The sequence below is a fragment of the Nothobranchius furzeri genome, chromosome 14 (assembly GCF_043380555.1).
Source record: "Nothobranchius furzeri strain GRZ-AD chromosome 14, NfurGRZ-RIMD1, whole genome shotgun sequence".
Taxonomy (NCBI): Eukaryota; Metazoa; Chordata; class Actinopteri; order Cyprinodontiformes; family Nothobranchiidae; genus Nothobranchius; species Nothobranchius furzeri.
Window position 1 is genome coordinate 41,979,007 of NC_091754.1, and position 13,352 is coordinate 41,992,358.

General features: G+C 44.8%; 1 protein-coding gene across 1 annotated transcript in view; it reads left to right on the forward strand.

Annotated features, from left to right (window-relative positions):
* Window positions 1-13,352, forward strand: part of carmil2 (capping protein regulator and myosin 1 linker 2) — a 63,804-nt gene that overhangs the window by 26,488 nt on the left and 23,964 nt on the right. Inside the window, exons 21-25 of the mRNA XM_054746499.2 lie at window positions 3,355-3,527; window positions 4,574-4,642; window positions 9,397-9,490; window positions 9,577-9,663; window positions 9,733-9,861. Of these exons, the coding sequence (XP_054602474.1) occupies window positions 3,355-3,527; window positions 4,574-4,642; window positions 9,397-9,490; window positions 9,577-9,663; window positions 9,733-9,861 (552 nt within the window). The remainder of the gene's footprint in view (window positions 1-3,354; window positions 3,528-4,573; window positions 4,643-9,396; window positions 9,491-9,576; window positions 9,664-9,732; window positions 9,862-13,352) is intronic.

Here is a 13,352-nt window from a genome sequence, read left to right on the forward strand (position 1 = left end):
TGGAGACAGTTTCCACTCCATAGAAACCGTAAATGAAATAACTTGGATTGTGAAAATAGAAGGCTGATATGGCAGAAACAGCAAACTAAAACAGAAGCATGCAGGTAAACGGGCTGATATGGAACATCGTATTTGACTTTGCAAACGTACATTGTGTTGGCAGTCTTATGATCCAAAGACATTTTGCTAACTAATTTCTCGTACTGGAAATGAATTGCATCTAAAAAGGAGAGAAAACCAAGAGCTCTAACCCCGGTTTCACCCTGAAAGCATCAGCGGCGCGGAACAGCAGCGAAACGTCACCGCTTCATTATAGTCTACGGATCTTTTCAAACCAGCAGCCACGAGGCCATTTCCAGGCGCGTCCCAGAAGCTGAAGATCAGGTTCTATTTTTGCCGTGAGCCGCTTCTGGGACACGTCAATTTCCGCAGTTAACATAGGGCTAGACAGGAAATCACACACTGTTTCAGTGTAAAATCCCTGATAATTTTCAAAATAAAAGTACTGCAGCGATGCAATTTCACATATATGAAGCTTACGTGTGACCCAACGGCTTATTTACTCACAGCATTGTTCCAGAAGAGCAGCGGTATGTTTTTCACGGCTTTAATCCTGGCAGCGGAGAGGAACGACATCATCAAGCCGTGATATAAAATGTGATTTTCTTCTTTTTGGTTTAATGGTGGAATGCATAAACAAACCGTGACCTGAAGCCTCGAGGGATCTTGTGATCTCACGAGCAGTGAGGAGCACGGCGAGGAAGCCGTGCCGCTGCCAACACTCTCCCGGTGTGAAAAGGACCGCTTTGATGTTCGTGAGTAAACTGTTCTCCTGCCATTTTGCCCCGCTGATGCTTCCAGTGTGAAACCGGCGTCATCGCTGTCTAGCAGAAAAATTGAGCGTTTGTGGAAGAAAATCCATCTCCACGTCCATCTGCTGCACCTAAAGGATCTTCTGACATCCTTTAACTCTGCAGTCAGAGACGCTAGGGGTTCCTATTTCTCCAACCTGGTGTCCCAGAGCAAAGGGAACCCCAAGGTGCTGTTTAACACCATCAGCAGCATCGTGTCTCCTGCCTCTCCTACAGCCTCCATCCACTCTGTTGCAGACTGTGAGAACTTTCTGTCTTTCTTTGTGGACAAAGTCAATAAGGTTAGATCTAGCATCTCTCCTTCAGCCTTATCGCTGCCTCTCCCGACTCCAACCAGGCCCATCATCCTAGATAGCTTTGCTCCTGTTTCTTTGCCTGAGTTAACCAAACTAGTTAACTCTATGAAGACCTCTGCATGCCCCCTCCACATCTTACCCTCATCTTTGTTTAAAAGTGCTTTTCAGTCCATCGGTCCCAGTGAGTCTTGACCCCTCTCTATCTCTAAACTTCCGTTCATCTCCAAGATCTTGGAAAAGGTTGTGGCTAAACAACTCACAGCTGCTCTTGATGAACATAACATCTATGATAGCTTCCAGTCAGGTTTTCGTAGAGCTCATTCTACTGAAACAGCTCTTCTTAGGGTTTCTAATGACCTTCTGACTCACAGTGATGCAGGGAACTGTTCTGTTCTGGTCCTGCTGGACCTGACTGCAGCCTTTGACACTGTTGACCATCACCTGCTACTGGAGAGGCTGACAGACTGGGTAGGACTATCAGGAACTGCTCTGGAGTGGTTTTCCTCTTATATGTCTGAGCGTTTGTTTTCTGTGGCCGTCTCCAACTTTAGGTCCTCCACCACCTCTCTTACCCATGGTGTCCCACAAGGTTCAGTGCTGGGGCCTCTGCTCTTCCTCCTCTATCTGCTTCCTCTTCAGCACATCCTGGGCTCCTTCAAAGGAATCTCCTACCATCTTTACGCAGATGACATCCAACTGTACATCTCCTTTAAGCCCCATGAGATGTCTAAGCTGCAGCTGTTACACACCTGCTTAGAATCTATTAAAACCTGGATGGCTGGGAGCTTTCTACAGCTGAATGAAGATAAGACTGAGATCCTCATCTGTGCCCCAAACAAGCTGGTTCCCAAAGTCAGAGACTCTCTTGGTCAGCTTGCTTCATCTGTTCATTTTTGTCCACTTATCCGGGGTTGAGTCATGGGGGCAGCAGCCTAAGCAGGGAGGCCCAGACTCCCCTCTCCCCAGCCACTTGGGCCAGCTCCTTCGGGGAATCCTAAGGCATTCCCTTGCCATCTGAGAGATATAGTTCCTCCAGCATGCCCTGGGTCTTCCTTTAGGTCTTCTTGGATGTGCCCGGAAAACCTCAACAGGAGGCATCCTAACTAGATGCCCGAGCCACCTCAACTGGCTCCTCTTGATGTTGAGGAGCAGCATGTCGACTCCGAGCCCTTCTCGAATAATCAAGCTTAACACCCTATCTCTAAGGGAGAGCCCAGACACCCTGAGGATAAAACTCATTTCAGCCACTTGTGTCCACGATCTCAATCTATTGGTCAGCTTGCTTCTCACACTGAACCCTCCGTCAGGAATCTTGGCGTGACCTTTGACCCAGCTCTCACCCTGGATTCTCATGTCAGTTCTCTTGTTTGCTCTTCCTTCTTCCATCTCAGGAACATTGCTAAGCTGAGTCCCATTCTGTCCCGCTCTGAACTTGAGACTGTTCTCCACACCTTCATCTCCTCACGCTTAGACTACTGTAACTCTCTTTTCACGTGTCTGAGCAGAACCTCCCTGAACCGTCTACAGGTGGTTCAGAATGCCTGTGCTTGGCTTCTGACCAAGTCCTCCAAACACACCCACATCACCCCGCTTCTCCTCCAGCTTCACTGGCTGCCAGTCAACTTCAGGGTTCATTTCAAGATCCTGGTTCTGGTCTATAGGGCCTTACATGGACAAGCACCATCCTACATTGGTGATCTTCTTAGTCCCTACACCCCCAGCAGGTCCCTGAGGTCCAGTGATCAAAGCCTACTGGTTGTGCAGCACCAGGCTAAAGACCAAAGGTGACAGATCATTTGCTGCTGTGGCCCCCAGACTCTGGAACTCTCTCCCCCTGAGCCTGAGATCAGTGGACTCAGTGGACTCCTTTAAAAAGCAGCTGAAGACTCACCTGCTCAGGCTGGTTTGGTGGGACCTTCACAAAGAAACACAGAGCTGTTTTTTTCATGAACAAACCTGTAAGAACAGTGTGTGTGTGTGTGTGTGTGTGTGTGTGTGTGTGTGTGTGTGTGTGTGTGTGTGTGTGTGTGTGTGTGTGTGTGTGTGTGTGTGTGTGTGTGGTGTGTGTGTGTGTGTGTGTGTGTGTGGGTGTGTGTGTGTGTGTGTGTGGGTGTGTGTGTGTGTGTGTGTGTGTGTGGGTGTGTGTGTGTGTGTGTGTGTGTGTGGGTGTGTGTGTGTGTGTGTAGACCCTGCAGTCTCTTTCAGTGTGTGACTCCAAGCTGAAGGCAGGGATGCACATCCTGCTGAGCGCTCTGGGGGGGCATGCTGCTCTGGCTGAACTTGACATCAGTGGAAACAACATTGGAGACACTGGAGCCAAAATGCTGGCCAAAGCCCTGATGACTAACACCAGCCTGAGGTACACACCCAAATGAAACACACACCCTCACCTAGAAGAGGTGTTGGACACACAGGCTTTTGGGATCATTACAGCCCAGGGTGTGCCTTTTCCTCTCAGAACTGCAGATGTGTTAATAAATCTGCTCCAGCCTCGGGGCCACTCAACTAAGAGGATATCTGGAGTTTGAGTGAAACGCAGAAGATTTGCTGGCCCATCAGCTGCTTTAGGTCAGCTGTGCTCTGAGCTACTCTGGGTCTGAGGGAGACATGGTGAGGCACCAGCGTACCCACAGCTTAACCCAGAACCACTCTGGGGCTTCTGACAGCAGACAGAGCTGGAACGAACCATGAACTAGGCATTCCCTAAAGAAGAGCCAAAAATGTTATTTTCAGTTTTATATGTTTACATTTCTACAGCTGAAGATAGAAAATAATTAACCACAACTAAGAAAAAAGTGTTTCTGGTAAAACATCAAAACTAATGAATAGGGCCCAAGATTATCCTTTATGTTGTATGTAGATGTCACCATTCAGGCTATGTCTTCCATTTCCTCCAATATTGCCTCCCTCCCTATGAAGCGTATCTTAGTGAAAATGTCCTTTTCTCCATTGTGTGCACTTCATTAGTTGTTTCCATCCATTGAGGACAGGTAGGAGGGTCTGTAATGGCTTTTTTGCTGGATGCTTGTGAGATCTGAAGGAGATATCGCTCTTCTTTTGCAATCTCAGCTGGTAGGTTTTCAAGGTAAAACATGGAAAATGTCTCCTCCAACTGCAGTCCCATTGCATTGTTGATGTTCCTGACACCTTCTGACCAGTTTGGAGCAATCTCTGGGCATTTCCTGAACATAGGGTGATGCCCAGAGGTTTATGCCCACACTTCCTCCAGCAAAGTTTTGGCCTGTTCAGTGTTAGTTGATAGTCAGAAACAGAGCGGAATATATCAGATACACATGTACACAGGTTGATAATCTGGATTTGTCACTTCTGGATTTTAATCTCAAAGCATTGAAACGGGTTTCTTTTATCTTGAACGTGTATTTTTTTAATTTGTTCTCTTTCTAGGTCTTTATCCTGGGACAGAAATAACGTAACTTGGAGGGGTTTCCAGGACGTGGCAGACGCTTTGGAAAGGTTACACACACACACACACACACACACACACACACATGCTCGCACATGCACACACACACACACACACACACACACACACACACACACACACACACACACACACACACACACACACACACACACACGTTCGCACACGCACTCACACAGACACACACAGTCATAAGCACGCACACACACAGACACACACAAAACTTGATCATGCAGTCTCACACACACACACACACGTTCGCACACGCACTCACACAGACACACACACAGTCATAAGCACACACAGACACACACACACACACTTGATCATGCACTCACACACACACACACACACACACACACACACACAGTCGCATGCACACACTCGAACATGCACTCTCACACACACACACACACACACACAGTCGTATGCACACACTCGAACATGCACACACACACACACACACACACAGTCGTATGCACACACTCGAACATGCACTCACACAGACACACACACACGCTCGCACACGCGCGCGCACACACACACACACACACACACACACACACACACACACGCACGCGCACTCACACCCACACACACTCACACATACACACACACACTCAAACATGCACTTACACAGACACACACACGCTCGCACATGCACACACACACACACATACACACTCTCGCACATGCACTCACACACACACACACACACGCTCGCACTTGAACATGCAGTCACACACACACACACGGACGCAAATGCTCTTACACACACACACACACACACATACACACACACTCGCACATGCACTCACACACACACACACAGTCATACGCGCACACACACACAGTCATACGCGCACACACACACACAGACACACACACACTCACACAGACACACACACGCTCACACATGCACTCACACACACACACACACACACACACACACACACACACACATTCGCACATGCACTCACTTCAGATTGTGGATACCTTTAAAATGTGAGCTGGTTTGTACACCACCTCCCCTCCATCTTCAGAGGGGTGTTGGTGTTTTTTTGTCTGAAGGTGTAAGATACCATAAATATACCTCCCCCTGCTGCTCCCCCTGCTGCTTCTCTGGAGCTGTTTTTGCTACTTTAGATCAACCAGCCTTATCTGTGTTAGACATGAGCATTCCCCTGCCCCAAAGCCTCCCCTGTCCTTCAGAGTTCTCCTGTTTTACTGTGTGTCTGGGTTCTTCTCTTTCTCTGGTCAAGCCTGGTGGTCCTTTAGGGCCTCCATCCTGCGTACGTTACAGGTTTTCCTGCTTTTACAACACCTGATTTGAGTCAGTCAGAGACTACCGTTTTTTTTTCTCAATTCTTAAGCCACTTCTTCAAAACTCTTCACACAATTCTCCTAACTGACTTTAAGCTTGGTAAAGCAGTCATTTCTTATTCAAAAGGCACTCCAACTACCAATACTCTTCATTCAGGTCTCAAATAAACTCTTTCTTCCAGAATACTAACAAAGGTTGACAACCGACAAACTCACTTTGTCGCCCACAACATAACAACCTAAAAAACACCAATAACATGTAGCATTACAGTGTTTTCTTGTGTAGAACAAGGACACGTCTGTTTCTACAGTTTTTTTCAGTCGCTAACAAGTGTTTGTCCAACCAGTTGTCCCATTTCCAAAACTCTAAATACAAGTAGCACAACATCGGTGTTTTGTGGCCATACAATTCACACATTTCATGTTTTCACATAAAAATTTATTTTTTATTTTTTGCAGCGCAAAGCTGCCCTCCCTGTGGAGGGTAACTCTGAAGTGCCTTTTTTTCCCTCCACCTGAACCAATCCTCATGTAACCCTCTTATCTCTATTAAGGTAGCGCGGCTCAGGGTTGCGAATGACCACAGTCACCTTGTCATGTGTCTATGCCTATGTATGCATGTCTGATCTCTGAATTGAGTGTACTGAAACTCTAGTTTCCCTCTGGGATTAATAAAGTATCTGAATTGAATTGATTGCTTTCAGTCAACAGATTTTCATAATGTTTATGTTGTCTCAATGGAGAAGCTATTCCTCCCAACAAAATTATGGATTGTTTTTGTAGTATTTGCGAATGGAACACACAACATCCCATAATAGCAAAAACAATAGTCCTAACCTTAGTTGCAGTATAAAAACCTCTGCTTCTGCGATGATGAGTTCAAGAACAACATATCTCAGTTGATAATAAACAAACAATTGAATAATTTACACACAGCTGATGTATGTCGGGTAAATTGGGCCTACCTCAGCTGATTACATTCAGGCTTAGGCTCATGGGCAGATGTTGTTGTTTCTATTACAATGACACTAAAATAAAAGGAGGGCTTTGAGGTGTCATGTTTTTGGAAACAGAAACAGAAAAGACAAACACTGCGATGTCTGGACGAGGAAGAGTATGAGTCACCTGCAGTATAAATAAGACCATACAGCAATGCATTTTTCCCTCTAAAGAATGCTATGTCTTCCAGCCTCTGAGGGAAATGGAAAGCTCCTCAGTAATGATCAAGAGCTTGCCATTGTGGGAATGCTTGTTGCAAATAATGCAATAAAACTGCATGAAATTCAGACTAGGACTAGAATAGTGGAGGGCCATGAGATATCTGACAATACTGATGGCATCAGCTTCACAACCATTACACGGACATTGTCCAAACACAGTGTGGATGAAGCAGCTCTACACTGTTCCTTTTGAGAGGAACGGTGACAGAGTCATGGAGCTACTATGACCATATGTCCAGACATAGTGGACTTCCTTTTCTGCATGGAGGTGGAAGGTTTACGACCGTCAGCCACATGACCACATGTCCCTCCTGGATGCTGGCTGCAGGGACATCACAGTTGATGATGGCCAAGGATGGATCCGACATAGCAAGCGGTTTTATCCCAGGTGCATGGCTTTGGATGATGTCAGCTGTGAGGTTGATGAAAACATGTGGCCTAACCCTGAAGATCACAGAGATTAAACAGTAATTTGTGAGTTTTGTAGTTGCCTCCTTTTTATCTGGTTTTTGCTGTTTTATTGTTCAGAATGCTCTCGTTTGTTTCGTTGATATTTTGTTCACTACAAGCAACACTGTAAAACCGCTTCTGTTCTGTCGTACTGTAAACATGATTTCTGCTGTACCTCCTGAAATAAACAGTAAAGGAGAAACAGGATTTACTTTTTACTGGATTGCTTTGAAATGTGCACATGTGGACTTACAGTTCACAGCCGAGAAATGTAGTGTAACAGCGGCGGATTGCATGTTTTCCATCCAAATATCTCTAAAACTGAAACATTAAACTACGCGGTTTTTGTCATCAATCGCCAGTATTTTGAAACCTGATGTACTTTGATTGACTGAACGTATCTTGTGAAGTAAAAACAAGTTCTGCTTTTAGACAGAATAATTTCACTTTGAGTCAGATGTCCAGTGTTTGGGTAAAGGTAGTGTGTGCAGAGAAAGAGTTAGTGTATCCATACCAAAATGTGTTTTTGACAAGAAAATTTTCCATTTGGCCAACTGTGTCATGTAGGAGTGAATCTGTGTTAAGAGTTTAGAACAAGTATCTGACATGTGGGTGAGAGCTTGTCATGTTCATAGCTGCAACATATGTTACTGGAATGAATCAGACATGATGCAGAATTCTTCAGTATTTTATATTGTTTATTTATTGTTATGTTTTTGTCTGTGAAGGTTCTCAGTCATCCAGGTCATTGTAGTATAAGGAGCTTGAAAGAAAAGCGTCTGGACTTCTTTAGGTTGCTTGAAGACGTTTCACCTCTCATCCGAGAGGCTTCTTCAGTTCTAAGGTCAAATGGTGGAGAGTCCCAGATTTAAACCCAGTGGGAGTTCCCCCCCGAAAAGGGAACAAAAGTCCCCCTGATGATCTTCTACAGCCTCTCGGATGAGAGGTGAAACGTCTTCAAGCAACCTAAAGAAGTCCAGACGCTTTTCTTTCAAGCTCCTTAGACTATTGTTATGTTTTTGCTAATTCCAAAACACGAGACTTTGTTTAAGCACCATCCTCTCATACAAACACAACAGACTGATGTGTCCAGGCATCCATGCTTATTCCCAGCCTCTCTTCCTCCTCTTTCAGCCACGTCTCTGTTTCTGGCTGGCTCCATGTTTACATCCCAACACAAACCTACTCAGCAGCTGTCTCCTTTGTAATGAAATAGAAGAGTAACACCTGTGTAGACGTTCCTCTGCAGGGAGGATCAGCTGTGGCTGCTTAAACTGCATTTGTAGGTTTAAAATACATTTCAGTGAAATGTTGCTGTTGAGTCTTAGTTTTGCATCATGTTATTGTTTTGAACAAAGGTTTAACCGTTCTGAAAGCAGCAAGCATGTGCAAAATGTCCTGCTGGTACAAAGACTTTTAGCAGTTGTTGTTTCTGAGTGAGAAAAGAATTCAGGAAATTTTAGAGATGTAGTCATTGAATGCATGTTGTACCAAAACAAGGATAATTGATCCTCAGTTTAGCCCACATGGACTTCTGTTGTGCTCGCTGTGTGAAGAGTTTTGCAAAAGTGACCTAAGTGTTGATGATATGTGTCCTAGCGTCTGTAAAAAAACTGTAACAGGCTTCTGCAGAGCTCGATGACCTGCTGAACAGGTGATTCAACCATTGGATCGAGAGTGTCGGAGCATGGAAACAACTAAAACATGTTAGATAAAGGCCCTCCGGGGCCATGGTTGTTCCTAGTCAAGTCTGTAATGAAATATATTTTGATGTAGCTGTGTTTGTTTTGAAGGAACTTCACAATGCAGAAGATATCACTGCCTCTGAATGATATCACTCAGAGCTACCGCAGCAACCCCAACCGGACAGAAGAAGCTCTACACAAGGTAGACTCAGAGGAAACAGGGCTGCATTCTGGAAGAAAAATAACAAGGTTTATGCGTGAATCACCTCTTTGAATGTTTGTGTTCAGATGCAGCAGTGTTTAGACAGAAACGGTCAGAGACGGTCTGGCGGGATGGAAATACAGCAAGCACTAAAAAGTCAACAATCTGAAAAGGTAAGTAGTTGGTCAGTTAAACTCACAGCAACTTTATTGTTGCTGCTACTAAAAATGTGTCTGTTTTAGGTTGTCCAGGGCATGTGTCAGCAGTTGGAGGACAGCATTCAGCGCCTGAGCCTTTACAACAACCAGATGATCCAGTCAGACCTTCTGACAGCACACGAGGTGCTGCAGAACACCAGAGACTCCTTCAAGGTAAAATCACAATGCCATACATGCATACATACATACATACAGGTCTTTCTAAAAAAATTAGCATATTGTGATAAAGTTCATTATTGTCTGTAATGTACTGATAAGCATTAGACTTTCACATATATTAGATTCATTACACACAACTGAAGTAGTTCAAGCCTTTTATTGTTTCTAATATTGATGATTTTGGCGTACAGCTCATGAAAACCCAAAACTCCTATCTCAAAAATTAGCATATCATGAAAAGGTTCTCTAAACGAGCTATTAAACTAATCATCTGAATCAACTAATTAACTCTAAACACCTGCAAAAGATTCCTGAGGCTTTTAGAAACTCCCAGCCTGGCTCATTACTCAAAACTGCAATCATGGGTAAGACTGCCGACCTGACTGCTGTCCAGAAGGCCATCATTGACACCCTCAAGCAAGAGGGTAAGACACAGAAAGAAATTTCTGAACGAATAGGCTGTTCCCAGAGTGCTGTATCAAGGCACCTCAGCGGGAAGTCTGTGGGAAGGAAAAAGTGTGGCAGAAAACGCTGCACAACGAGAAGAGGTGGCCGGACCCTGAGGAAGATTGTGGAGAAGGACCGATTCCAGACCTTGGGGGACCTGCTGAAGCAGTGGACTGAGTCTGGAGTAGAAACATCCAGAGCCACCGTGTACAGGCGTGTGCAGGAAATGGGCTACAGGTGCCGCATTCCCCAGGTCAAGCCACTTTTGAACCAGAAACAGCGGCAGAAGCACCTGACCTGGGCTACAGAGAAGCAGCACTGGACTGTTGCTCAGTGGTCCAAAGTACTTTTTTCAGATGAAAGCTAATTTTGCATGTCATTCGGAAATCAAGGTGCCAGAGTCTGGAGGAAGACTGAGCAGAGGGAAATGCCAAAATGCCTGAAGTCCAGTGTCAAGTACCCACAGTCAGTGATGGTCTGGGGTGCCATGTCAGCTGCTGGTGTTGGTCCACTGTGTTTTATCAAGGGCAGGGTCAATGCAGCTAGCTATCAGGAGATTTTGGAGCACTTCATGCTTCCATCTGCTGAAAAGCTTTAAGGAGATGAAGATTTCATTTTTCAGCACGACCTGGCACTTGCTCAGTGCCAAAACCACTGGTAAATGGTTTACTGACCATGGTATTACTGGGCTCTATTGGCCTGCCAACTCTCCTGACCTGAACCCCATAGAGAATCTGTGGGATATTGTGAAGAGAAAGTTGAGAGACGCAAGATCCAACACTCTGGATGAGCTTAAGGCCGCTATCGAAGCATCCTGGGCCTCCATAACACCTCAGCAGTGCCACAGGCTGATTGCCTCCATGCCACACCGCACTGAAGCAGTCATTTCTGCAAAAGGATTCCCGACCAAGTATTGAGTGCATAACTGAACATAATCATTAGAAGGTTAACTTTTTTGTATTAAAAACACTTTTCTTTTATTGGTTGGATGAAATTTTCTAATTATTTGAGATAGGAGTTTTGGGTTTTCATGAGCTGTATGCCAAAATCATCAATATTAGAAACAATAAAAGGCTTGAACTACTTCAGTTGTGTTTAATGAGTCTAATATATATGAAAGTCTAATGTTTATCAGTACATTACAGACAATAATGAACTTTATCACAATATGCACATTTTTTGAGAAGGATCTGTATAAACATGCATTCATCCATACGTCTATCTATCTATCTATCTATCTATCTATCTATCTATCTATCTATCTATCTATCTATCTATCTATCTATCTATCTATCTATCTATCTATCTATCTATCTATCTATCTATCTATCTATCTATCTATCTATCTATCTATCTATCTATCTATCTATCTATCTATCTATCTATCTATCTATCTATCTATCTATCTATCTATCTCAATTCAGTTTATTTATATAACACCAAATCATGACCAGAGCCGTCTCAAGACACCACATTGTAAACATTCCAATACAGGTCAAGTCATTAAGCCAATCACTAAATGTTTCTTTTATAAGGAACCCAACAGGTTACATCGAGTTACTGACTAGTGTCAAAGTCTTTACAGCAATCCTCATACTAAGCAAGCATTTAGCAAACCTCAGAGAAGATAGATGGTTTAAGAGAGGTTTCAAACAAGAGCAAAACATCTTCAAGAAACCAAAAAAGTCCAGTTGCCTTCATTTGAACCCTTTTGATTACCATGACCTGAATGACTGAGAGCCTTCACCAGCATATCACCACATCATACTTGGTACCAGTAAGTAGACTTCCATTCATACACTTAATCCCATACATCTCTGCCTCACCAACCTGTACAGAGTTGTCTTCCTGTCCTTACTGTCCAACCGAGCACAGGTCATCACACACCCATGGTTTGGCCTGTTCCACCTCTACCTTCACCATACGCTGCATCTCCCTGTACTCCTGTCTAATCACATCAGTCTTAGCACCAACCCTCACTCTTTCAACTCTGGTCACACACTGCATCCAATCATCTAGCTCACTCCAGAATGTCTGCTTCTCTTATAGCTCACATCCTACCTGTGGGCAGATCCACTTACAACATGGATCTGTCATGACTGCCAGGCTTACACCTTCCTCTGTCTCTGCTGCCTCCTCTATTTAGTCCTCAGCCACTTAATTACTAACACCTTCACCCTGTCATCAGCACCCTTATATCCTTCACCTGCTCCACTCAATCACCTCACCCTGCTCACCTGGTTCCACTGCTATATATTCACCAGCCAGCCACCAGTTCCCTGCCAGATTATTGAATGCTCTTTGCCAGTAGATCTTCCAGCCTTTCACCTTGCCTGATCACAGCCTCCAGACCTTGTTTTCACGCCTGACCCCTGTCTAGGACTCAGCCTGCTATCACGACCCTCGCCTGTCTTTGACCTCTTTTCTAGCCTGCTCCATTTACCTGCTTCACCTCGTTCTGTTTTGTTTTTTTTACCCACACCTTCTCTCCGACTCTGTCTCCAGCCTCGCCCTCCTTTGGTAACGCCACGTCTAATGAAGACTTTTAAAGGTGCTTTACTGTGTTTGGTGTCATCCTGGGTCCTTCTAGTTCAGCTCATGACAGGATCATTATTCCTTCAACTTCAAACATCAGACGCATCCGCCTAGCTGACACTCTGGTCACTTCTGTACTATCCACAGCAAACCCCTTCTTTGGCATGACTCCTACTCCATGTTGCTTTCCATCTACAACATGGTAGAATGACTTAAACCCTTCTTCTGAGCTTCTAGCCTTGCTGCCTTTCCACCTGGTCTCATCCAAGTTCCTTTTCTGCACCATATTGACTAGCTAGCTAACTTAACCTGTCGCAGTTCTAGTCTCTGCAGTCAGTTACACACTATTGCCTTCCTCCTCTCCTCCGTTGTCCAACACAAGTCCAGTTTCCACCCTGCAGGTCGGCAGCACCAGCGGCGGGCATTGTTAACTTGACCGAGGACCCAGTATGAATTAGGTTTTACACCCAATGCCCTTCCAGACATAAACCTCTGCATTTATC